Source organism: Drosophila albomicans, chromosome X, assembly GCF_009650485.2.
Source record: "Drosophila albomicans strain 15112-1751.03 chromosome X, ASM965048v2, whole genome shotgun sequence".
NCBI lineage: Eukaryota > Metazoa > Arthropoda > Insecta > Diptera > Drosophilidae > Drosophila > Drosophila albomicans.
This window is the reverse complement of record NC_047627.2, coordinates 24,456,820-24,480,980: the sequence shown is the minus strand read 5'-3', so window position 1 is coordinate 24,480,980 and position 24,161 is coordinate 24,456,820. Positions and strand designations below refer to the sequence as shown.

Genomic DNA, 24,161 nt, shown 5'->3' with positions numbered 1-24,161 from the left:
GTGAAGGGAAGGTGACTAGGCCTGGGATTTCTGTTATAATTATTAGCTTTTCGGGTAGTCGAGGCGACGAGTCGTCTAGATTACATGCTGCCGCCTCCTCTTTTCCGCTTTTTCCGCTTTGTTGTGGTCAAAGTCGAGCCTTTTTCTCCGCCTCCATTTCATATGCTCTTTCTGCCGTCCGTTTGGGTCGCACTCACACACACACACACACAGAGCAAATAAAAATGTAATCCAACAAATTAGCTCAAATTTAGTTTCAACTTTAAACTGCACATTTAAATTGAAAGACGTAGTTTTGTTTGCATTACGCGAATCTCATGGGTTGCTTTAATGCATATGAATACAAAAATATCTCAAATATAATTTGTGTAATTATTTATATTCATTATTTAATTGACAGTGCCCAGGATTTTTTATAAAATAATTATATTCAGTGGAAGCTTTACTTTTTTAATAAAAGTTTGCAAATTGCAAGCTATAACATTTAATTTGTTTTTATTCAAGTTGTGTTCTAATCAAAGCTTGCATCTCAAATAAAAATGCTTGAAGAAATGCAAATTTCAGGATAAAAAATCTCTTCAACTTGCATAAGAAATTTGTTTTACTTCAACATTTTATATTTTTATCAGTTTAAAGTATATTTGATAATATTATACAATAAAATGTTTGATATTTTAATATACCGTATACCAAAAATTAATGTTAAAATTTATTATTTTTATAATTGTTGCAATTGCTTCTCTCAAAAATTGTCAGTAAAAAAAAGTCAAAGGCAACAAAACAATTTAAATTTTATTCCAATAAAGAATAACAAAAGTGAATGTGCAGAATACATTTTTGTATAATTAAATTTTGCAATTTTTTATGAAAATTTAACATAAAAATCTTGAATCATGATTGCTTCAACCAAAAAAACTTATTTCAAGATTGTTCTTTTTAGGATCGAAAAAATTGTAAATGAAGATTTTTTCAATCTAGATTTTTCTCTCTGTGTGTATATTTATGTTATAGAATTGTTATTATCGAATGAAATACTTTAATAACTAAATGCTTTAGTAACTAGCAAAATGATTTGAGCTCTCTTCAAAATATAAAGTTTGCATTACATTAAATTTATTATCTTATTTCACGATTGTTCTTTTTAGGATTTAAAAAATCGTAAATCTCTCTCTCTCTCTCTCTCTCTCTCTGTATGTTATTATTATATATACCATTTGTTATAGAATTATTATTATAGAATGATGTTTTGCGCTATATTAAAAATATAAAGTATCTATATTTTTATTATCTTATTTCAAGATTGTTCTTTTTATTAATCTGAATTCAAGATTTTTCAATCTAAATTTTTCTTTCTCTGTGTAGTAAATAGCAAAATGTTTGCGGTCTATTAAAAACATAAAGTTTGCATTATATGAATTTTATTTCAGTTTCACTTTTGATCGGATAATTTCGCTCGCTTTTCACTCTCTTGGGAAGGCAGCGATGCAAAAGCGAAAGCGAAACACCAAAAACAACAAACAAAGTGTCGCATCCTTGTTGTGTGTGTGTGTGCAGTGTGTTTGTGTGTGTGTGTGTGTGTTTGGTGTGTGTTATAAATTCAGCCAAAATGTGGGGAACAATCCACAGTCGAGGGTGTCACCCAGGCATGGTTTAGTTTCGGCTTTGGCCTGAGGTTGAGCACATGAGGTTTGAGTTTGGGTTTCGGATCTCTCTCTCTCTCTCTCTCTCTCTGTCTCTCTCTCTCTCTGCTGGTTTTTGGGTCGCATGTGCGCGCGTTTGTCGCATTGTTTGTGTTGTTGCTGGACTCGACTGGTCTCAAATTGCACAACAACAAACAAAAGACGGCCCATGGACAATGGCCTAGGCAAAACAAACAAACTGCAGGATGTGAGACGACAGTCTGGCTTTGGATCTGGGTGGGTATTAGTTATCCACCCTACCCCCCTCCCCTCCCACCTCCCCGCCAACCGAATCGCGTCGCCTCGTTATCAAAAAGTTAATTAAGGGTTTCACAGTTTATGGAAAATGTCAACGCATTGCCAAGGCAACTGACCTCGCCTTTCTCTTCCATCCTCCATCCTCCTTCCTACTTTCTCCTTCCTCCTGCTCGCCTCCAGTTTCATCCAGCTTCCCACCTCGATGCAACGCACAACGCCGCAGCCTGTGGCGACTTGGCCATAATTAGCTGCGGCCGCACACTAATTGTCCTTTACCTCAATGTTAGACAGCTGCTCTCCGGCTCTAACTTCGACTCTAACTCCGTCTCTTGCCTTGCGATTCCGTTTGCGATTTGCGTTTTGGGATTTGCAATCAAATATATCAAATGTATTTATGTCTCTCTCTCACTCCTTCGCTCTTACTCTCTCTCCCACTCTCTCTGTCTCAGCTTACCAGTTGTCACATTACGTCGAGGCTACTTGCAACCATGCAACACGCACTCATCCAACATTTGCCACAAGCTATGCTAAATGCCCTGACAGTTGACACACTTTGTTTTGTATTTCAAGTCTTCAAGTCTTTGTTTGATATTTATGCTGGATTTTCACCGCATTTCATCATTTTGCAGCTTGCTGCTCTTAATCTTTTTTTTTCTGTGTGTAAATATTATTTGATGCAGCAGCAGCAGCAGCAAAACTTCATAGTATGCACAACTCGAAAGTGTACAATTTATAACTTCAATTGTGGCCACATTGTTGCTTTACATTGTATTTTGTAAGTAAATGAAAAACAACTTAAAGTGCTTGACTAAGTTACACGTTTAAAACAGATAATATATACATACTATATTAGTATGTTAGTATATAAGTATATTAGTTTATTGGTATATCAACATATTTGTGTATTGGTATATTAATATATTATCATATTAGTATATTGGTATATTTGCATAGTAGTGTATTAGTATAGTGGTATATTGGTATATTAGTATCTTAGATTATTAGTATATTGGTATGTTGATATAATAGTGTAGTAGTATAGTGGTATATTAGTATAGTGATATATTAGTATATTAGTGTATTAGTATATCGGTATATTAGTATATTGGTATATTAACATATGAGTATATTGGTATAATTGTATAGTGATGTATTAGTATTTTGGTATATTGGTATCTCAATATATTGGTGTATTGGTATGTTAGAATATTAGTGTATTATTATTTGATATTTTTATAAGAACATTTTAAGTATTTTATATATTAGTATATTAATATCTTAGTATTTTAGGATATTCGATATAGAAGTATATTAGTGACATAGTATAATAGTAGTTTAGTATATTTGTATTCTAGTATTTTAATTTATCAGTGTTTTAGTATATTTGCATATTAGTAAATTAGTATAATTAGTAGATTATAGGTATATTATTATTTGATAATTTTCATAATATTTTAGGTATTTTAATATACTATATGCCGAAAATTATTGATAAATTTGGTATTTTAATATACTATAATCAACCGAAATGAATAGCGTGTATCTCACAGTCTAGCACACTTGCTATATTATGCTATATCTTACCTCATCTTTATAGCTGTAGATCTTTTCATCTAGCCATTCATTTGTACTATAATAAAAGTCATCTGCTTCTCTATTTATATAATCTATCTCATACTTTTAGTTTTCCAAACGAATCTCTGTCAACAAGTTATATATCTTTATATATATCTTTATTTTAATTTGTCTTTTCATTTAAGTAACTTATTAACTTGTTTATCTATCTATCTTTTTACCTATTACCTCTTCATCTACCTTTTTTGAGCATTATCTGCATCTCTGACCTTTGGCTAATCCCTTTGTTATGACTCGTTTTGCTTTCACTTCAGCGATAATCTTGCCCCTAATAGAGACACTCAGTTTATGTTTAGTAAATTCTTCGGACTTTTGTTTAGAGTTTCATTTATTGCGATTCACTTCATTCGATGCATTCGATACGATTCAGCTGGTCGTTAATCCAAAAACTGTTCGATATTCGAATTCGAATCAATTAAATGCGCTCGAGGCAGGAAATGACCAACAACCCCCCCAACAAAATAAAAGAAAATAATGGAAAAGAAAAGCCATAGATCAGCTACGCCCACGATATCAACAACAACAATGAGAACTGAGAGCATTTTAGTCAACTAGTGGAACAAAAATGCGAACCGAGTTGTTGCCATTTGCGCATTATGTGGCAAATATTTACGAGCACAAAAGGGTGAGGGTAGAAGGGAAGAATGGGAAGAAGGGCAGGGGGAGGGGGGAAGGGGGAGGGGGGAAGGGTGGCTAGGGGCACGCGTGCGCTGTGTGGCACATTTGACCGCCCGTTGCGACAATGAAATTGCATATTTTGAAGAGCCCTAAAAGAGTCACGCGCCAAGGGTCAAAAGGTCGCACAACTATTGAGAGACAGAGAGAGAGAGAGAGAGAGAGAGAGTTGCAGGAAATTCGACAAATGAAATGAAAATGAAGTCGCCAAGTTTTTAATTTTGCGGTCAAAAGCGGAAGTCCGAAACAGAACGAAACATTGCGGCTGTGGCAACCGAATATGTTGCGGATATGTTGCAAATGTTGTTGCTGCTGTTGTTGCTGTTGCTTTTGCTGTGGTCATGTCATGTGGGTCGACTAGGAATACGAGCTATGTTGGTAGGTAGGTAGATAGAAATAACCCCTCTGCTGCTGCGATGACCCGCTCAGCTAATTAAAGGTCAGCCCTCAAATATCATTTGCACATTTTGCAAACATGTCAGCGTTTAATGAGACCTTATTTCAAAGACACAGCCAGCTTACTAGATTAACAATTGCCATAGAAAACCAGTGAGAAATGGATAGAAGAGTGTGCCCGACTGTGAGATACCGGTTAAGTAGTATTTACGTTAAAATATACCGAATTTATATACCATTAAATACTAAAATATGCCAAACTGTATACACAGTATATCGATATACTACAGTATTCAATATACATTACAGATTTCAGAAATAATATTCCGTATATATACCAAATATATATATTTAGTATATCGATATACTACTATAGAGTTTAAAAATAATATACCATAATTAAAATATACCAAAATGTGCTTATTGACATATATTCGTCGAGGGTTAATTGTGAAATATCCGCTAGGCAGCATTTTCGTTAATGTATCGTAAAAATACCGAAATATACCAAAATTTATATATGTTATATCGATATAATACAGTTTCGATATATACTATAGAGTTCAAAAATAATATAACGTAAAAATGTTGAAAAATACCTATGTTACATGTATTTTCAGTATATCGATATACTATTATATTCAAAAAATACCATAAAGTTCAAAATATACTAGATTGTGAATGTGTGTATCATTATACTACTACTTTTGTGAACTATCGACTGGGATGCATCCACTAAGCTGAGTATTTTGTTAAAATATATCAAAAGACAATTCCTAAAAATGCTGAAATTTACCAAAGTATATATTTAGTATATCGATATAATACTATATTCAAAATAGATCGTAGAGTTGAAAATATACTAGACTGTAAATCAAAGACTGTCCGCACAAATGCCGTAAAAATATTAGAATATACTAAGATCTGTATACTGTATATCGTTATACTACTACATTCAAAATATACTAGATTTTTAATCAAAGTTGGTCGGCACAAAATGATAATTATACCCTTCTATCCTATGGGTAGCCGGTATTTAGACAGAAAAATAGTGAGCCAGAGAGAGAGAAAGAGAGAAAGAGAAAGAGAAAGAGAGAAAGAGAAAGAGAGAGAGAGAGAGACAGCAGCAACATAGAGAAGGAGTTCAAATTTCCAGCATATAATTGTAGCATTTGTCATTTGTGCTCTTCGGCATGTCCACGTCTAATTGGTAAGGTTGTGAGGTCAAACAGAAGGCTCTAATCCTGCTCTTTATATTCTTTTAGTTTACTTGATGACTCATGTATCAAATAACCTAAAGATAAAGCCTATGATAATATTGCTCTTTCAATTACTCGACTGATTCAAAATATTTTAAATAAATATCTTGCAAGAAAATATCTTTTTACTTTTTATCTGTGGCAAAAGACAATCTCACAAATTAATTTAATATAATTTAAAATTAGCTATAATGGAACTTAAGGAACTGCATTTAAATATGGCTCAGATTTGTTGTACAAATTATTGTATAATATGTAGTGTATATAATAGTATAAATGTTTAGTATATGTTTAGTATAAATTAAAGTATAAATTTTAAATACAGTTTTTGAAAATATTTAAATGACAGAATGACAGAATAGAGGAAATTCTTTCAACACTTGATAAAATCGATTTGTTAAGACTAACATTTAATTTGAATGTTGTATGTATAGTTTATAATTTGGTATTTTTGGTATATTTCAGTATATTCCGGTATATTGCTTAGGTGTATTTAAAGAAAATTTTAAGTTTTTTATTTTATTTCAAATTTCAGAGTACTCTACATAATGTGGTAAATTGAATTAAATGTTTTCACTTTGATCTCAGAAAACTGTACCCGCAATTATTTAATGACTTTTTGATTGTAGATTGCTTGATGAAGATATTTGCCACGGTTGTTGAGGTGTTGCACAGCTAATTATTGACACATCTAGCCCGACAATGAGCAGCGAGTTCATCCTTACACAAGAAAAGAAAAGGAATATAGAAAAGGATACTCGGCGACTGTGGTTGCAAATGAGAAATGAAGTTATAAAGCGCATACTTAAATATCAATTTATTATTATGCGAGTGCAGTTTTCTGAATCCGAGTAGTTTTCTACCTTTTGTGTGTTTGTGTTGTTCGAATTTGAAAACAATAATTCATCATCTTCTTTGTTCGAATGCGATGCGATGCGTTGCGTTCGCTTCTTATCTGGCTGCTGGCATCATTAGTCAGTGCAGAGTGTACAGTGAACTCGGCGAGAGAGTTAAGAACAGACAAAACCTGTCAGTCAATGGCTTTGTGGCCACACAAAGACCCCAAAAAAAAAAAAAAAACAGAAAAAGAATCACAAAATACAAAGATAGAGAAAAATATGTGGGATAGACTGAAATTGAGTTGAGTTCGAGTTTTCGAGTTTGAGGCTAAAATCGTTATGCCTTTAATTGCTTATAGAGTTATTAACCATTTGATAATCATTAGGCTCTCTCCTCTCTCTCTCTCTCTCTTTCTCTTTCGCATCATTTGAGAGAAATTTGTCTGCAGTTCTGTGTGGAGATCTGATTTCTCTGTTCAATTCAATTCCGTTAATGATGAAACGAGAGTTGATGTGGCCAAACGTCTAAATGATTCCTTTGATGCAGGTGTCTTGGTTGTGCCATCAAATTGGATCACAGGCTTGAATTGTTCTTGGCGATAATGAGAAACTGTGTGCACGACTAGCAGATACCACTTAAAGAAAGTTATTTGTACATACTGACTGTATTTCTAAAATATTTTCTCCACTACAGTTGAGCAAAGGAAAGTATTTATTATTTGAATATTTTCACAAATATTATTAGTAAATTTTTAATTTAGATATTAAAGTTTTTCGTATTTTTAGTATATGCTTAGTATATTTTTATAGTATATTTACATATAAATAAATTTGTGTTTTCGAGTATGCTTTAGATATTACATTTTTTTCAAATTTTAGTATATTTTTGTAGTATTTTTACATATAAATAAATGTGTGCTCTTGAGTATACTTTAGACAATAATAATTTTTCGGAATTTACAGTATATTTTTAATATATTTTCAGTATTTTTATAGTATTTTTACATATAAATAAATGAGTGTTCTTTATTATGATTTAGATATATATAATAATTAAATTTATAAGGCTAAATCTCTTAACATATTTTAGAATACTCAAGTACTACATTTAATATTTTGTCCAAAGAAATTGTATATTTCGTATGCCTTACATATGAAATTATAAGTATTTAAAACAGTTTAGAAGTAATTTTAGTTTTCGAAATATTTAATTTTATGCAAAAACTCTTCAACAGTCCCACCGAACTCAGCTAAACTTTTAGCTAGACACAGCAAATTTTGAAAAGCAGACAGTTTTCATTTAATTAATATTAAAATGTTCATACATTTATTGCTGTTTATTTGCCTAATCAATAAAAGCGCATAGTAAAAAGCTTGCAAAAGCAAAGAATATAAATAATTGATGGCAAACATTTATTGCAAATAGAATAAAGTAAAATGATGAATAATTCTTAGAAAATTAATATATAAAATTAAATACTAATGATTATTTATAAACATCCCATTTATTTGAGCAAAATATAAAAATGTAAATGAAGAGCAATTGTACTTAATTTGAATAAGAAAAACAACGCTTTTTGAAATATTTATAACATTAACTATTATAAATATTAAGAGAATACTAAAAAGCACACACTTATATGAAAAAATGTTTTAATAATACTAAAAAATACAAAAATATATTAGCATTTAAAACATACTAAAGAGCATACATAAATGATAGAAATATAAATGATAAAAATATACTAAAAAGGCTAAACAAGTACAAACATTAACATATTAAAGCATACTAAAGAACTCACATTTATTTATACTTATGTAAAAATACTGCGAAAATACTTTAAAAATAATAAAAAAAATACTACAAAATACGAAAAAAAATATTAACATCAAAAGCATACTAAATAACGCATATTTATTTATATGTAAAAATACTTTAAATATACTAAATAATACTAAAATATGTGAAATACTAAAATATACGCATTTATTTATACTAAAAATTACTAAACAATACTAAAATATACAAAACAAATATATAACTTTATTTTAGCAATTTAAGAATATATTCAGGCAATTAAGTATTTTTTTTTTGATCGACTTCAATCAAGAATATCTTATGAAAATACTATCTGAATTCTATTCGGTCTTAACAATTCTCTTAATTCCTAATTCTATTCTGCTTTCAACACACTTGCATATACCCCTTTATCAACGAAAAATATCGAGGGTATGCTCTTAAAAACAAAAAAAAAAATGAGAATTAGTTGAGACCACCCATAAGCCATGTTGAAGTTGAAGTTGAATTTGAAGTTTATTATCTGGCCCGAGGCCAAAAAGCAGGAAGCGCTCCTGTGGCGTAATTCTCTGGCTCCTTCTTCTTCTTCTCTCTGTTCTCTTCGTTCTTCTTGGCATGGCTATTAGCAAAATTAAAGCAAATGAAAACATAACTGAAAATTGAAAATTGAAATTGGATAAGCCAAAGGTCGGTTAGCATCATATTTCTCCTCCTCTTTCCCTCTCTCTCTCTCTCTCTCTCTCTGGTCTGCCCCGGAAAAAGTGCGTGTATGGAAAATCGGTTTATGGTTGAATGCGGAAAAGTGGCAAAAATTGGAAAATAAAATTAACACACTTCAAATCGTTGAGCAATAAATAAAAAGCGCTTTGCAGAAAGTGCGACATCAACGACAAAATAACAATGCAATAAATCACTTATTGGTCCAGAGAGAAGGGGTGAAGGGTGACCTGACAGTCATTGTAGGGGTGTGTTGGTGTGTGTTGGTGTGCTGATAAATTGCCAAGCAATGCCAGAACAACAACAACAACAACAGCATCATCGAAAGATACTTGCAGCATTGCGCTGTAATTTTCGTATCCACGAATCGCATTCGCATCTGTCAGATACGCAGTTGCATTTAGTAAATTGCCGCGAGAGTTAATGCGAGCCAAACAGCTAAGCAATATTTATACAAGCTCTTAGTACTTTAGAATTCTCAATGAACAAACGAAAAAAAAAACACATTAAACAGCATTAAATTTAAAGTTCGCACTATTAATGAGATTGTTGTAGAAACTCTTGTCAATTATTGATGCTGAGTCCACAGTGCATCAAGCTAATTGGAAATGTGAAAAGAATATACAAATCATGTAACAAAAGTCTGTTTTTGAAATGTGTCTATTAAAGAAATTTAAATTTCATATAAAAAAAAATGAAAAAATTAAAGTTTCTACAAAAAATGCAAAAATGTAATTAGATAAATGTACAGCACAATTGATATTATATTATTAAATCAAATTAAACACTATTTAAGTATCAGAAAAATATTCATAATAAAAGCAAGAATATGAATATAATAAATTTGTGCGAAATAAATGCTTTAAAAATAATAAGATGTTCAATAAAACATTTCCAATAAGCATCAGCAATCAGATTTTAAGTTGAACCCATTATTACAAAATAATGGAATAATTTGAAGAAAAAAAGTTTCTACAATAAATGCGAAACATAAACCATTTAACTATTTGCATAGCTTAAATAATATTTTAATATGGAATATGATCAACAAACATTTTAGAATTAGAGCAAATAGAAAAAAGCAGCACCCTAAAATTCTTATTGAAAGATGTTTTTGTTCAAAAAAGTAAATAAAATATTCTGAAAAATTTTCAAAAATTTAAAAATTACAGCACTAAAGTTGCATAAAATATTTAAAGCGTATAAATAATATGCTACAATTCCAATCAGCAACTTGATCTTTTGCACACACTTTCCCTATGTTGTAGCCCACTGTGCCTGCGATCTATGCATGTTTGGCAACAAAATCGTATGTGGAGAACGCGCAACATGCTGCGCAACATATGCGAAATGTTGAGCAACATTCGAAGATGGGCAACAAGTGGCGGCTAAAGCAAGCAACACAGCACGCAACAAATTAACACGAATATTAAGCTAGAAATACATTTATTGCAATTATCACAAGACTTGAAATGAAGAACGAAATTTGAACTAGATTTTATGTATGCAAACAGAAAAGATTGAAATGAAGTCAAAAATTTAACTATATTTGAAGTACAAATAAAGTTAACAAATAGAATCGAATGAAATTCAGACTGCAATTTTAACAAGATTTTATGTACACTTTACTACAACAAAGTTAGCAAATAGAAAATGTTGAATTGAAGACTAAATCTTAAATAGATATAAAGTACATATTATTTGAACAAAGTTGGTGAAAAGAAAATATTGAAATTAAGACTTAAATTCAACAAGATTTTATATACACTTTATAACAACAAAGTTAGCAAATATCATAGAATGAAATTAGGACCAAAATTTAACTAGATTTGATATAATTTGTATTTCAACAAAGTTGGTAAATAGCAAAGAAAGAAATTAAGACTTCAATTGAACTAGATTTTATGTTTACCTTATTTCAAATATTAAAATAAAGACCAAAATTTAATTAGATGTGATGTTAACTTTATTTCAACAAAGTAAGCAAGTAGTAAAGATTGAAATTAACACTTAAATTCAACTAGATTTAAAGTACACATTATTTCAACATAGTTGGCAAATAGAAAGTATTACAATAAAGACCGAAATTTCATTTAATATTTTTTAAAAAAGTTGGCAAATAGGAAACAAAATTAGTATGTCTGTAGTATTCAATTTGAATGTTGTAATATGTAAAGAGAAAAAAAAAACAAATGCCACTGTGCGTCGCAACAATTTGTTAACGGCTTTTTAACGGCGTTTGCTTTGCTTTGCTTTGCGTTCGTTCGCTCCACTGAAGCTGGCGCCTTTTGGTTGCTGTTTGGCTGGCAACATTCGCAGCTGGCAACATTGTTGCCACCTTGTCAACATGTTGCCATCGCATGCCGTCTGTGTCTGTGTTACTCTGCTTGCTTGCTTGCTGTGTGTTACTTTTTTGTCTGCTGGCTTCGCAACGCGACGTCAAGAGAGCGAATTCAGTTGCTGGCGTCGATTCATTCTCATTTCAATTGTCGTGGCGAACGGACGCGTCTGCTCTTTGTTTGTGCTCTCATCTCACACGCGTTTCTCTGTGTGAGTGTTGGTGTGTGCGTTGCGCCGTGTTTTTCAGTGTCTGTGAGTTTTTGTTGGCGTCTCGTCTGTTATAAAATTTGGTTAACGCGCGAGTTCTTAACGTCTCGCTCTCTAAACGCGGCGGCGACGTTGTCTCAAAAACCAACAATAATTTGTATGTGTGTGTGTGCGTGCCAGTTAGACAATATAATATTGGTAATATATATTTGTTGTTTCTTTAATTTATGTCATTTTTTTTTTTTTTTGGTTTTTTATTTGTCTCAAATATTTCATAAAAATAACTTGCGGCATTTTGAGTGGCATTTTTTTTTTGTTGTCTGGCATTTAAAAATAAACTAAACTACAAATACCAAAAAATGTGTGACAAAAAAACTTATGAGAAATATTTTTCTGGTTTTAAGTTTTCAATTTTTTTTTTTGCTGGAATTTCAAACGCTGAGTCACGTGTGTCAAAGTTATGGAAATCAGTTAGTTAGTTTTGTATAAACAAAAGCAAAATATGCAAGGCAAAAAAAAAAAACAAAAAACAACAAAAATATGCATTAAGCAAACACAAAAACAAAAACAAGTCAAAAACAATGAATGAAAAACGCAACGTAAAGAAAAAAAAAACTGGTTTTCAAGCCGCTTGGAAATGACGCCCAGTTTGTTGTTAACAAAAAAAAAAAAAAAACCACAAAAAAAAACGAGCGCTAAAAAATAAAGAGAGAGAAAAACTATGGACATAAACAAAGTGCACAACTTAAAGTTGAACAGAAATCTTCTAACAACTGTGCTTGAAAGTTAATAAAAAAGTGATCCAGTTGGGAAATAAAATGTTGGCTTTTTTTTTTCTTGTTTGCTGTTGACTTCCTTTCAAGGTTCCTAAGTATTGATTAAATTCTCGAGTGCAAAGTGTTTGTTGGTGTTGTTTTTGGTTGCTGTGGCAGCAAACTATTCTAGTTCTTTTTGTTATTGTTGTTGTTGTGTGGAACCTGTTGCAGTGCCAAGGACATTTGCATAAACAATGCAACTATTAAACTGAAGAGAAAGAGAAAGAGAGAGAGAATGAAAAAGCGTGTGTGTGAGTCAGTTGCGCTTGCTTATCTATGGCAAAAGCGGTTACGAAATGTCGTCAACAAAAAAAAAATAAAGTCAAAAGCAAATTACAACAACACGGCTTTTGCTCTCTTTGACTTTGCGCTCGCTTGCTCTCTCTAGTTTACTCTCTTTCTTTGCGTGTCAAAAGCTATGCGCTATGCGATAAGCAAGCAACGCACGCAGACACACACACACACACACACTTGTACGCACACGCACACTCACACAGTTTAGCTACCTGCAAGATAAGCATCAAAGAATTATTGGAAATATCAAGAAGAAGCAGCCAAATGCAAGAGAGAGAGAAAGAGAGAACAAATGTTTGTTTTCGTTCTGTTTTTTTGCTATTTAAGTATGCGTGTGAGCGCGCGTTCCCGTCTCTGTGTGTGTGTGTGTGTTTTACTCGACGTGTTTCGACTGCAGACAGCGGCTGCAATTTCCGTTACAAAACTGGCCAAGTGGCAACAGCAGGTTTAACTTTAGAATTCAAAAGGCAAGACAAAGCGCAAATGTTACTCACACAGTCGAAGAGAGAGAGACAAGTTTTTTTTTTCTTTCTGTTTTGTTCAGCACTAAACTCTCGCTAACAAAATCGCTCGTGTGTGACGCAGCGATGACGCTTCCCCCCTTCTTCTTCTTCTCCTTTACGCTCCTCTTCAAAAGTGCAGTTCTTAACGTTCTTTGTCGTCGCTTCACGTAAAGTAAAGGCCAACATTTGGCATTTTAACGAGCTGTGACTCGAGTTGAACTTGTAAGCTAAATCGCAAATTCAATTGTTCAGAGTTGTCGCCACGCGTACTCACAAAAGTTGTGTGAAGCTCACTCGTTACTTTTCAGCACTCGTTGCAATTTGTTGCTAACTTTGTTTGCCAGTTGCCAGTTGCTAGTTGGAGGGGTTTTACAGCCTAGGTAGCACTTTTTTTATTCACTGAGTTTATTCAAGTTGTGCACTTTACTCGCCACTCGTCACCTATTGTGTGTTGCTAATTGTGGCAGTCGCTAACACTTTTGAAATACTTTTCTAATACAGTCTTCAATTTCGGACACTCGTTATTTGTTGTGAGTTTATTCAAGTTGTGCATTTTGCTCGCCATTCGTTACTTGTTGTGTGTTAGCAATTGTGACACTCGCTAATACTTTGTTGCTCTTGAAATACTCTTCTAGTTCAGTTTTCAATTACTGACACTCGTTGCTTTTTATTAGTTAATTTACCTACTCGTTACATGATCGTTAGCAGCAGTGAAAGCCTTGTAATAACTCGCCAATCGTCACTCGTTACTTGTTGTGTGTTGCCAATTGTGGCGCTCGCTAACACTTTGTCACTTTTGAAATACATATTTAGTTCAGTTTTTAATTGCTATCTCTCGTTATTCATTTACCTACTCGCTACATGTAATAACTCTCAGCTCGCCACTCGTTACTTTTCATAAACAAAACATCTACGAAAACCAATTCCCAATACTAACCAAATACCATAAATGTTTGCCTCTTTTCAGATGCCACGCTCCACCAGCACAATATAGACAGCAAAAACAACTCTCACTCGTTTCAATTGCACTCGCTAATTGCGTGAAGTGTATGTGTCAAAATTAGTGTGCAAATTACAACAAAAGTTACAAGAAAAATATAGTGAATACAAAATTAAAATCACATTAAAGCAAACTGCAAATTTTTTATACATTTTTTTTTACTGTGACAGTGAAAGAAAAACAGAGAAAACGACAACAAAAAAAAAACACAAGTAAAGAGAGGAAAATACAATTGAATTGTTGCTTGGCATTGTTGTGATTGTTGTGAAAAGTGAGCGACGACAACGACGACGACAAGAGGGAAAATACCAAGAAAAGCCAAAACAAACAAACAATAAGAAGCGCAAAAATGGGCCAACTGCAAAGGCAGCGAGTGACTCTACTCGCCACACTCTACGTGATGCTCTGCAGCTGTTTAACTATAGGTGAGTTGCACTTGCAATTTTTCGCATTTCTTTCGCTCTCTCTGTCTCTGTCTCTACGATTTTATAATTAGACACGAAATGAAGTTCTAATGCCGTAAAATGCAATCATAAAACTATGATTACCAAAGAAGTTGTTCTAGAAAAAAGAAACGAAATAGTAATGATATAACCTCGCCTGAGTTACCTGAGACTCTTGGCTCGACATTTGGTGCCAGGTCCGACGACAAAGCGCTAAATAAATATCCCAAGAGCGAAATAAAATAAAATAATCGTCATAGACCCTAACACCGAATCCCTTATCGCAAAATTTTCCATGCTCACATTGTGTCAATATTTACGCTAGTTCTGAGACAATGTTTATCATGCTAGACCGTAAAAAATAAGTCGAAAAAAAAATGCCCAAAGCAACAGAGATTTTTTTTCTGTTTTTTACACACAAATGGAATTGAAATTCAAGATGAGAGGCCAAATGCAAATATTATAAATATATAGGCTCAGCTCATTTGCGATTAGACTTCTATTTTTTTTTTTTTGTTTTGGGGTATTACGATTGTGCCTAGGATTTTCTTGAAAGTCATTTAGATACATACGTAAGTGTGTACATAAGAAATACACCTGACTTTTCTGCACCCCATAAACCAGAAAACAAATTAAAGACGTGCACAAATATTTGCCGTGGCATTTGCGACACATCTTACGACAATTAACTGCAAAGAGATCACAGACTGCTATTTCTTTGTTTCGCTCTGAACCCAAAAATTAAAAAAAAAAATGTTTATAACCAACCTTCAATTGTGATGTAATGTTAAAAAAGATGATTATGTTTAGTCGTCTAGTTGTGCAAACTTTATGAGCCCTTTGGCCTTTTCCATTTCCCTAGTTTGCACCTCAAAATCTACTCGAAATGTGTCGCCTTCAAAACTTATTTATTTTTTACTTAATGTTCACTTTTTTTGTGAAAAGATTTAGTTTGTAATATTGAGATGTGTTGATGCTGGGGAAAAAATATTAGATTCAATAAATATTTTTGCTTTCTGATAGTATTGTTGCATTTTAAACTTTACCTACAAGATTTCGTCTTGTAAAGTTATTTATTATTGTACTATATTGTACTATATGGATATATACCAAATATTCTGTGCATTTCTGTATTTTATCGGTATATTTTTAGCATATTGCTTTACTGAAGATGCTTTTCCCTATATGACAAACATACCACATTCGGTACATTTTAGTATTTTTTGGTATATGAATTTGGTATGCTTTTCATTGCGTACCAAATATACCACCTTCAGTATATTTGTAGTATTTTTTCGGTATATGAATTTGGTATAAAACTTTATTTAAAATGCTTTTCACTATATTAAAAATATACCACCTTTGCTATAATTTTAGTATTTTTTCGACTTATTAGAATATGGTTTTAGTGAAAATGATTTTCACTATGTACCAAATATACCACCTATGGTATATTTTAAGTATTTTCGGTGTATGAATTTGCTATTATTAAATAGTTTCATTCAAAATACTTTTCACTGTAAATAATTTGGTATATTTTGTAGAATATGCTTTCATTGAAAATGTTTTTCAATAGATGCTGGAAAAATTATATTAGAATACTTTGAAGTTAATCCAAAAGATTCCCAAACACTTTCATTATAGTTCTTTTTATTCAATTCAAGTTCCAACTTGAAGCCAAGTTAGTTCGTCTTTCGCTGATATTATATAATATAATAAACTGCAATTCTTTGTAAGAAAGTTTCGCTGTAGAATTCCAAATATAACCCACTCATAACTTGAGAATAAAAAACGACAATTACTTCAACATTATTATACTACTATCGAAGAACAAAGAGAAGAGTTGGACAAAGCAAGTTTTTGAGATGCGACTTTTGCTGCTCCGCTGTCTGAAAAGAATGCGAAAAAAGGAGACAAAGATGGAGGGCAAAAAAGAAGGTGCATACTCACAGTTGTGTGTCTGTGTGTGTGTGTTAGCCAATGAGGAGTCCGAGACCAAAGCGAAAGCGATTGGTGCGATGATTCAACTTGCCGCTGAGCTGCAACACAATCGGGAGAGGTTCCAGACGCCGCTCACAGAGGGCGCTAATCACGCCGCGTGTATCGATGCCACCGCGAAAATTGAATCCCATCTTTGGGATAAAACAATGATAGCATAGCCTCGATATCGCCTGACGCTTCAAGATATTGGCACGGAGTTGAACACTTGCCCCCAGACATTGGCCATACAACTGCGAATAGCAGAGTTCAAGCGAATGCAGACTGAACACCGCTGACCAGAGACGATTATCATCGTGGTGATAACGTGCCACAGCCGAAACTAAGGCCGCCTGACCGCCGGGCACAATTTGCTCACGCTGATAGATGAGGTCAACGCCAAGGGCCAATTGTGGCGTCACCTGCTGCAGATACGATGCCACACAGACGCCCATCTGATGGCGTACATCGAGGTTGCTTAGCACCCAGCTGCAGGTGCAACTTTTGCCGAAATAATCAACAAATAGCCGCGTATTCTGCAGCTCACCATCCAGCACATTGGCCATCCATTTGCAGCGCCATCTTGCGGCCATAAAGTGCATCAATGTGGCCCTAACATTCCCCTTGGCATCCACTTCACCCATAATCGCTGGATATGTTTCACCCGTCATCGGATGCATTCGTTCGCCCACAAAGCTGGCATTGAATTGACAATCGGCCAGCTGCGATTTCTGGCCCACTTGCAGCGCATGGCCAACAGCCAGAGATTGGCTTAAAGTGCGACTAATATTCAATCGAAAGCCTTCAAAAGTTTGCGGCCACATCTCATGACACTGATGATGCAAATCGGCAATTGCTCCCGGATTTCCCAGTTCGAACTCTGATTGCTGTTGTTTTTCTTCTGGTTGCTGTTGTTGTGGCATCTGCAACTGTTGCTCGCGTTGTATCTTTAATCGCTCGCCATCGATCGCATAGCCATCGCCTTCGTTGACCATGCGTAAGCCAAAAATACGATAGAAACTTTCCTTGCTCATCTTTTGCTTTTCTTTCTGCTTCATTTCACTCGGCACATTTCCCATTTTCCACTGTGAACCGAAAACATCAATTAGTCCAAAAAAACAAAACCAACTAAAAGAAGTTAAATTTTGTAAATGTGGTATAATATTTCTTGGTATATTTTTGTTGCTGTGTTATACACATTTCTCGGTATATTTCACTTTTTGTGGTATATAGTATATTTTTGTGTTTTTGGTATATTTTTATTTTTGTGCTGTATTTGTCTTTTTTTCCTGCTACATTTCCCATTTTCCACTGTGAACAAAAACACCAATTAGCCCAAAAAAAACAGAACCAACTAAAAGAAGTTAAATTTGTAATTCCCACAGCAAAAGAGAGGAGAAGAACGTTGAGCAATTACCACATCCGCTTAATTTGTCGAACCACTTTTTATTATTATTATTATTATTTGTCTTGTGTTCTTTTAAATCGTCATTGTCGTCATCGTCTGTCTTATCTAACCTTTCTTTGCGGCCAAGCAACGGGACAGCAGCGGTGACAGAATTAAAAGCTGAACTCAAGTCAAGTTCAACGAACACGTAGCAAGAATTTGTTTCTTTAGCTGAGTGTGATAGACTTTGAACTACCCTGTAAACACAACTTGTTTTGTTTTGTAGTATAATATTTTTTGGTATACTTTTGTTGTTGTGTTATATATATTTCTTGATATATTTTAATTTTTGTAGTGTATACATATATTTTTGTTTTTCTGCTTTATTTGTCTCGACCCAGTAGACAAAGCTTTTTTGTTTTTGATTTGGTATTTTTTTGGTATATGCGCTTAAGTAGATTTTTTCTATTCTTTTCTACAAGCAAAGGCATATTATCCAAATCTACATACAATTTTATTAGTGCATAGCAAAAAAACTTCCATTGTTTAGCTATAAATGTATTTTTGCTTTCACTGAAAGTAAATTGAGTTTGCATTTCGAACTTTTTAAATTGCTGCTGCAGTTTGCCATTGTTTTTTCCAACAATCCCCATAAAATATGTTGACATTTAGTTTGAAAGTAAAATGCTTTCTGTTATAGAAAAGGCAGGGTATGTGGCACAAAATAAAAGTAAATGAAATTAATTAACGCAACGTTGTTGCTGTTGTTTGTTCTGAAGTTTCGAAGCGGATTTAATAAGTCGAAGACCAGAAGAAGAAATTGACGAAACTCGCTTGTCATCGTGCCGCATTTCGTTGCGTCAATTGATGTTGCAAGCGGAACGCTTTGACCTTCTTATGAGTCACAAGACTTGCAACTACTATAAACGGTCTTGTTTCATATTTTGTGTTTTATGACTCGCTTGCCTCAACCTTTTGCCCTCTCGCCTCAATGATGACACTGCACAGAGAGCGAGAGAGATAGAGAAAGATACTCGTAGAATTCTAATTAGTAGCGCGTAAGTTGAAGCCTGAGAAAAGCCGAGCGAGAGGTAATCCAAATAATCTCGAGGCGTGGCATGCAACATTCTCTCGACATGCACAAATTTGCTTTAATTAGCGAAAATTCCGGACAACTTATTAGCTAACCAAAGCCAACCAACCAACCAACCAGGGGGCCATTCAGACTTTAACCCTTGAACTAAACGAGGGGCACCCAAAAAAAAAAAAAAGAAAAGAAAACGACAGACGACAGACGACAAGAAGAATAGAATGAAGAAGGTAAAGGCATAAGTGGAAGAACAAGTCGGCACATAAGTCGCTTTCTCTGTGTAGCGACATATTTGAATTTTCTTGGAAGTACGCTGAGGCATCTCTTGACAAAGTTAAAGTTCTTGCTATGCTATGCTTGTTGTTTTTATACTCGGTACCCATAGGGCAGAAGGGTATTATGAGTTTGTGCCTGAAGGAAATGTTTGTAACAGGAAGAAGACGGCAGCTTTGACCCTGTAAAGTTTATATATTCTTAATGTGTCTGTCTGTCTGTCCACCCATTTAACCACCCATATCTCAGAGACTATAAGAGATAGAGGTATAATTCTTTTTCAACAGCACTTGTTATGTTTCTACCCAGATCAAGTTAGTTTCGAATCTTCGCCACGCCCACTTCGGCCCCCACAAATCGATAACAACTGAATAATAAGCGTAATTTTAAGGCATAATAATAGTTAATACAAAAAATAGCCTTTGGTAACTTTTAGGTATTAAATGAGTATTGGTATATTCTAAAATTAATACCGCACTGATATATTTTTATTATATTGATATTCCGATTATAGCCTGTGGTATATTCTTAGTATTTTTGCGATAAGATAAGATATTAGGTAAAATATACCAAATATAGCCTTTGGTATATTTTAAACTTTAATACCGCAATGCCTAGCGGGTATCTCTCAGTCGAGCACACTCGACTGAAGCTTTCTTACTTCTTTTTTTTTTGTATTTCGCTTTGCTGTTTTGCTGATGAAGTCAGTTGATGTTCAACTTGCTGTTGTTTTGTTCATGCCTGGTTATTGTTCCATGGGAGCTTATGGTCAAGCGCCGCCAGCAACTGTGAGTGACTGTTGCAGCTGGCTGGCTGCCGCTTGCTGCCTGCCGCATGCCCCACAACAACAACAACAACAACTCTTGCAACAACTCTTGAGCCTGTCTTTTGTAGCAGCGCGGCGCACTTGAAGCGGCAGTCGAGCGGCAGCAAGGACAGGAAAAAGGAAATTCCAATTATGTTGCAAGTCTGGCCGTGCGTAGAAAAAGAATTGTTACTTGTCTTTTATGCGGCTCCTCTCCAATTCAGTTCAGTTCAGTTCAGTTCTCTTAAACAGCTCTCAAATACCCTGCACAATAAGCTCAAGTCTAAACCCGATTGCAATCGAGCTTAACTGCATTTAAAGCTGGCGCATCAAAATGTTGCATAACCACAAAACATGCCTAGCATAAATTTGTAGTGTATTAAACGTTGAGCTCAGCTTGTTTTAATTTTAATACAGTAAAGGGCATTTTATAATGTTCTCGACTCTCTTTCTCTCTCTTTTGCTGCCCCTGCGGCCAAATCAGACAATTGTCTATTGTTGGGTCTTGGGGAATGCGCTCGATTTAAGCGCAGCGCATTTGCTTTAATTAAAATAAAAAGAAGTAAAGAAACAAATACGAGTACAAAAAGAATGTCCAGGATTCAAGGAGCTCGTCGTGATTAACTCAGCCTGATAATGAGCTGAGCAAAAATGCGCACAATCTGTCGTTATCTATGCCATGTTATTATAAGAGACTCTCTCTCTCTCTGTCTTTTGGTTATACATAGTATTTGCATAACTTTGCGCTGCACTTGACTTGCCTCCCAAATTCGCCGGCGTCGAAGCCGAAGCCGAAGCCAAAGAAAAGGCGGTAGCATATAGTCTGACAGACAATTAGTTGGAAGTTGATCCAAAAACTTGCGCATAATTAGCAAGCATTGTTGCATGCAGCACGCCCAAACTCAACTCACACACACAGAGAGAGAGAGAGAGAGAAGTTCCATCTGGCGCTTTTTATCCAGACCCATAAATTAACTGTAAATGAGCTGTGGCCTCAGCGGGGGAGGCGAGCATACAAAACCGCATTATGCTCTCTCCTGTTGTTGTCTCCCCTCCACCCCTCGAAAAACGCGTAATTACGAGTGCCTTTTTTTGGGGGCTGTTGAGGTTATGGCGCCCAACGTGCGTCGCCAAAGTTGTGCTAATTATTAGCTTGCTTGAGCACAAATCAAACACTTGTACTCGACAAAGTTTTGAAAACTCCAAATGCATTCTCAAGTGCAACACCACAATATAACAATGTGTGGCATTATTATCATAATGATTATGTTTTGTGCCACCGAGAAAAAAAAAAGTGGGAGAGAGCGAAACAAGGGCAGTGAATTAGTAGTTGAAACACACACAGAGAAAAAGGAAAATCAAACTCGACACAAAATGAAAATGAAAATATGCCAATGATTGTGTCAGTTTCAAGTGTCCCTCCCCGCCCCCCTATCGCTCCCCTTTCCCCCAAAACTCATTGTCGCTGGTGTAAAGCTTCTTTTGGGATGCCATTAAACAAGTTTTTTTTTCGCTCTCTATAGCAAAGTGCAGCTGAAGAAGCCGTGGCATGGTAAATGAATACCCGCATAATGCCAACGGAATTACAAAAAACATAAAAACAGAAGAAGAACAACAAATAATAAGTAGCTAAACCCAAAAAGAGTGCGAGAAAAAAGGCATGCAACAACACAACAAGATGCACTGAAAATACAAATGAAGGATTGTTTTTCCCCCCCATTTTCTGTTTTTCTCATCGTCTTTTTTAAGTATGATGAATGAATTTTAAATAAAAATTCAGTTGTTGCCCATAAAATATACCCACAAAGAATGTCTTGGCTGGAGAATTATAATAAATGATAAGCCACATGTTACAACGCATCTCAAGCATCGAATTGCCATTCCAAATTTTTGGAAACTTCACTTACCCGTCTTTTTGAAATTGAACAAATTCCACAAAATATCTACTTTAAATTTGCTTCTTGTTTACACTTGACTTTATCTGGTTTAAAAGATTATTTTTTACTTTTCTGTTTAACTCGTAACTCGCTTAATCCATTGAATTGAGTTGCTGCTTAAATCTGTGAAATCTGTAAACGAACGAAAAAATTGGTTTTATTTCAAGTTTATTTAATGTGTGAAGCAAGTGTCACTGTGTTGAACAGACTTTAAATTTATGAGTGGAGTTTATTAAAGCACACACAAGATAAATAAGTTGCATTGCAATTTTAGAGCTTAGCTGATAACTTCACTCGATTATCTCTCTGATAATTGAGACTACTTTATAGTTGCTCAACAGACCTACAATATAGATAAATATTTTAATTTATGATTTTATATCTAGACTCTTCGTTAGTAAATTCAATTTCTGTCGGAGTTATTTCAAAACTATCGATACTTCTTTATGAATTCTTAAATACTATCGATACAAGTTCTCAAGCTCCTTTAAAGTTATTTCTTCAACTAAAAATAGTTATTTCAAAACCTTTGATATAATTGCTGCAAATATTTGCATGTGTGTGTTTCTTTTCAAGATCCATTCCATTCCTGTCTTTCTTTCGAAATTATCGATATAACTGCGACATAGACGCTTCTTTAGTAAATGCCAAATTCCTTTTAGACTTCAGGTTTTCTCTATACATATTTCAATAAATAGTCTTGTCTAGTCCTACAACTAGTTGAGTGCATATTTCATGTTGCTTTTCGACAGCAGCAGTGAAAGGTGAATGAGAAGGAGGAGCAGGATGAGGAGGGGAAGGGGTCAGAGTCGGTGTACAGGAAGTTGAGGCAGACGTGTGCTGTATGCCTTACAAGTGCTTCTTCGCCCCTGGCATACTAAATTGAGTTATTTAGTCGGCATTGGCATGCGTAATGCATTAGCCAGTGTCTAAAACTATTGGCAGGAGGAGGGACGGGGAACAGGGATTGTTAGAAGGGAATGAAGAATGAGCATGAGAAATGCGACTGAGACTGAGACTGGGACATTGTGTTGACTACCTGAGCCTATCTATTGAACCATCTAAAGACGGTCGCTCTCGCTCTCTGTCTCTCCCTCCCTCTCTCTCTCTCTCTCTCTCAGGTAACCTAACGATGACGACTGGCATACACAACTAATTGCTAATTGGATTATGTCTTACTTGCACACGAAGAAAAGAGAAATTCAGAAGAGAGAGAAAGACAGGGAGTAACATTTAGCCGCAGGCAATGACGTGTGCCAAAAGGTCAATGATACGAGCATTTACTTGAGCCAGCCAGCAACGCATTTGGCCCTAATCCATTCGACTCGACTACAGAATGTTGCATATTTTAAACGTATTCCCCCCTCTTTTTTCTCTTTCTTCCTCTGTTTTTTTTTTAATTGCCTTTGCGTCCCTTCTGCAATTGCATAACAATGAGAGGCGAAGCAGCCAAGTTCGATTTCCCTTCACATTTTCCTTTTGCGTCGACCCCAATTGTCGTGGTCGTTGACGTTCCGCAATGGTCTGAACTCTTACCTCAGTAACAGCTTGAATACTCGACATTCATTATAAAGGAGTGTGCCTATTTGGTGACAACCGAGGATGACTATAGATAACATAAGATTAAATGTTTTTAATCATAAAATGCAAATTTAGCATACAAATCTTATTTCAAGATTGTTTTTTTTTTTGTAAGATCGGAAAATCTTAAATCAAGATTTTTTCCTTTTCCTTTTTTTTTTCTCTGTGTAGAAGAAAATATTAAGAAACTTGTATATTATTACTAAATCCGTCTGTCTGTCTGTCCACAGCTTTGAGCTGACCACCAACATTT

General features: G+C 34.5%; 2 protein-coding genes across 8 annotated transcripts in view; one reads left to right on the top strand and one right to left on the bottom strand.

The window, feature by feature from the left end:
- The first annotated feature begins 11,730 nt into the window (after positions 1 to 11,730).
- The window catches only part of LOC117578213 (fasciclin-2), a 105,982-nt gene continuing 93,551 nt past the window's right edge, over positions 11,731 to 24,161 (top strand). For 5 of the 7 annotated variants that reach the window (XM_034263584.2, XM_034263582.2, XM_052006833.1 and 2 more), the window contains exons 1-2: positions 11,732 to 12,001; positions 14,383 to 14,840. In XM_034263584.2, coding sequence (XP_034119475.1) covers positions 14,765 to 14,840 — 76 coding nt within the window. In that variant the 5' untranslated portion in view covers positions 11,732 to 12,001; positions 14,383 to 14,764. Of the gene's footprint in view, positions 12,002 to 14,382; positions 14,841 to 24,161 lie in introns of all 7 variants that reach the window. The other 2 variants (XM_034263580.2, XM_052006824.1) reach the window with 1 other exon arrangement.
- LOC127565916 (mitochondrial import receptor subunit TOM40 homolog 2-like) lies at positions 16,492 to 22,526 on the bottom strand. The gene is made up of 3 exons (XM_052006851.1): positions 22,298 to 22,526; positions 16,809 to 17,920; positions 16,492 to 16,747 (listed from the first exon to the last, which is right to left on the bottom strand). Exon 2 carries the CDS (start codon positions 17,912 to 17,914, stop codon positions 16,832 to 16,834), a length of 1,083 nt encoding a protein of 360 aa, XP_051862811.1. The 5' UTR covers positions 17,915 to 17,920; positions 22,298 to 22,526; the 3' UTR covers positions 16,492 to 16,747; positions 16,809 to 16,831.

Excerpts from the sequence above, each read along its gene's own strand:
- LOC127565916 (XM_052006851.1), bottom strand. The coding sequence starts at position 17,914 with ATGGGAAATGTGCCGAGTGAAATGAAGCAGAAAGAAAAGCAAAAGATG.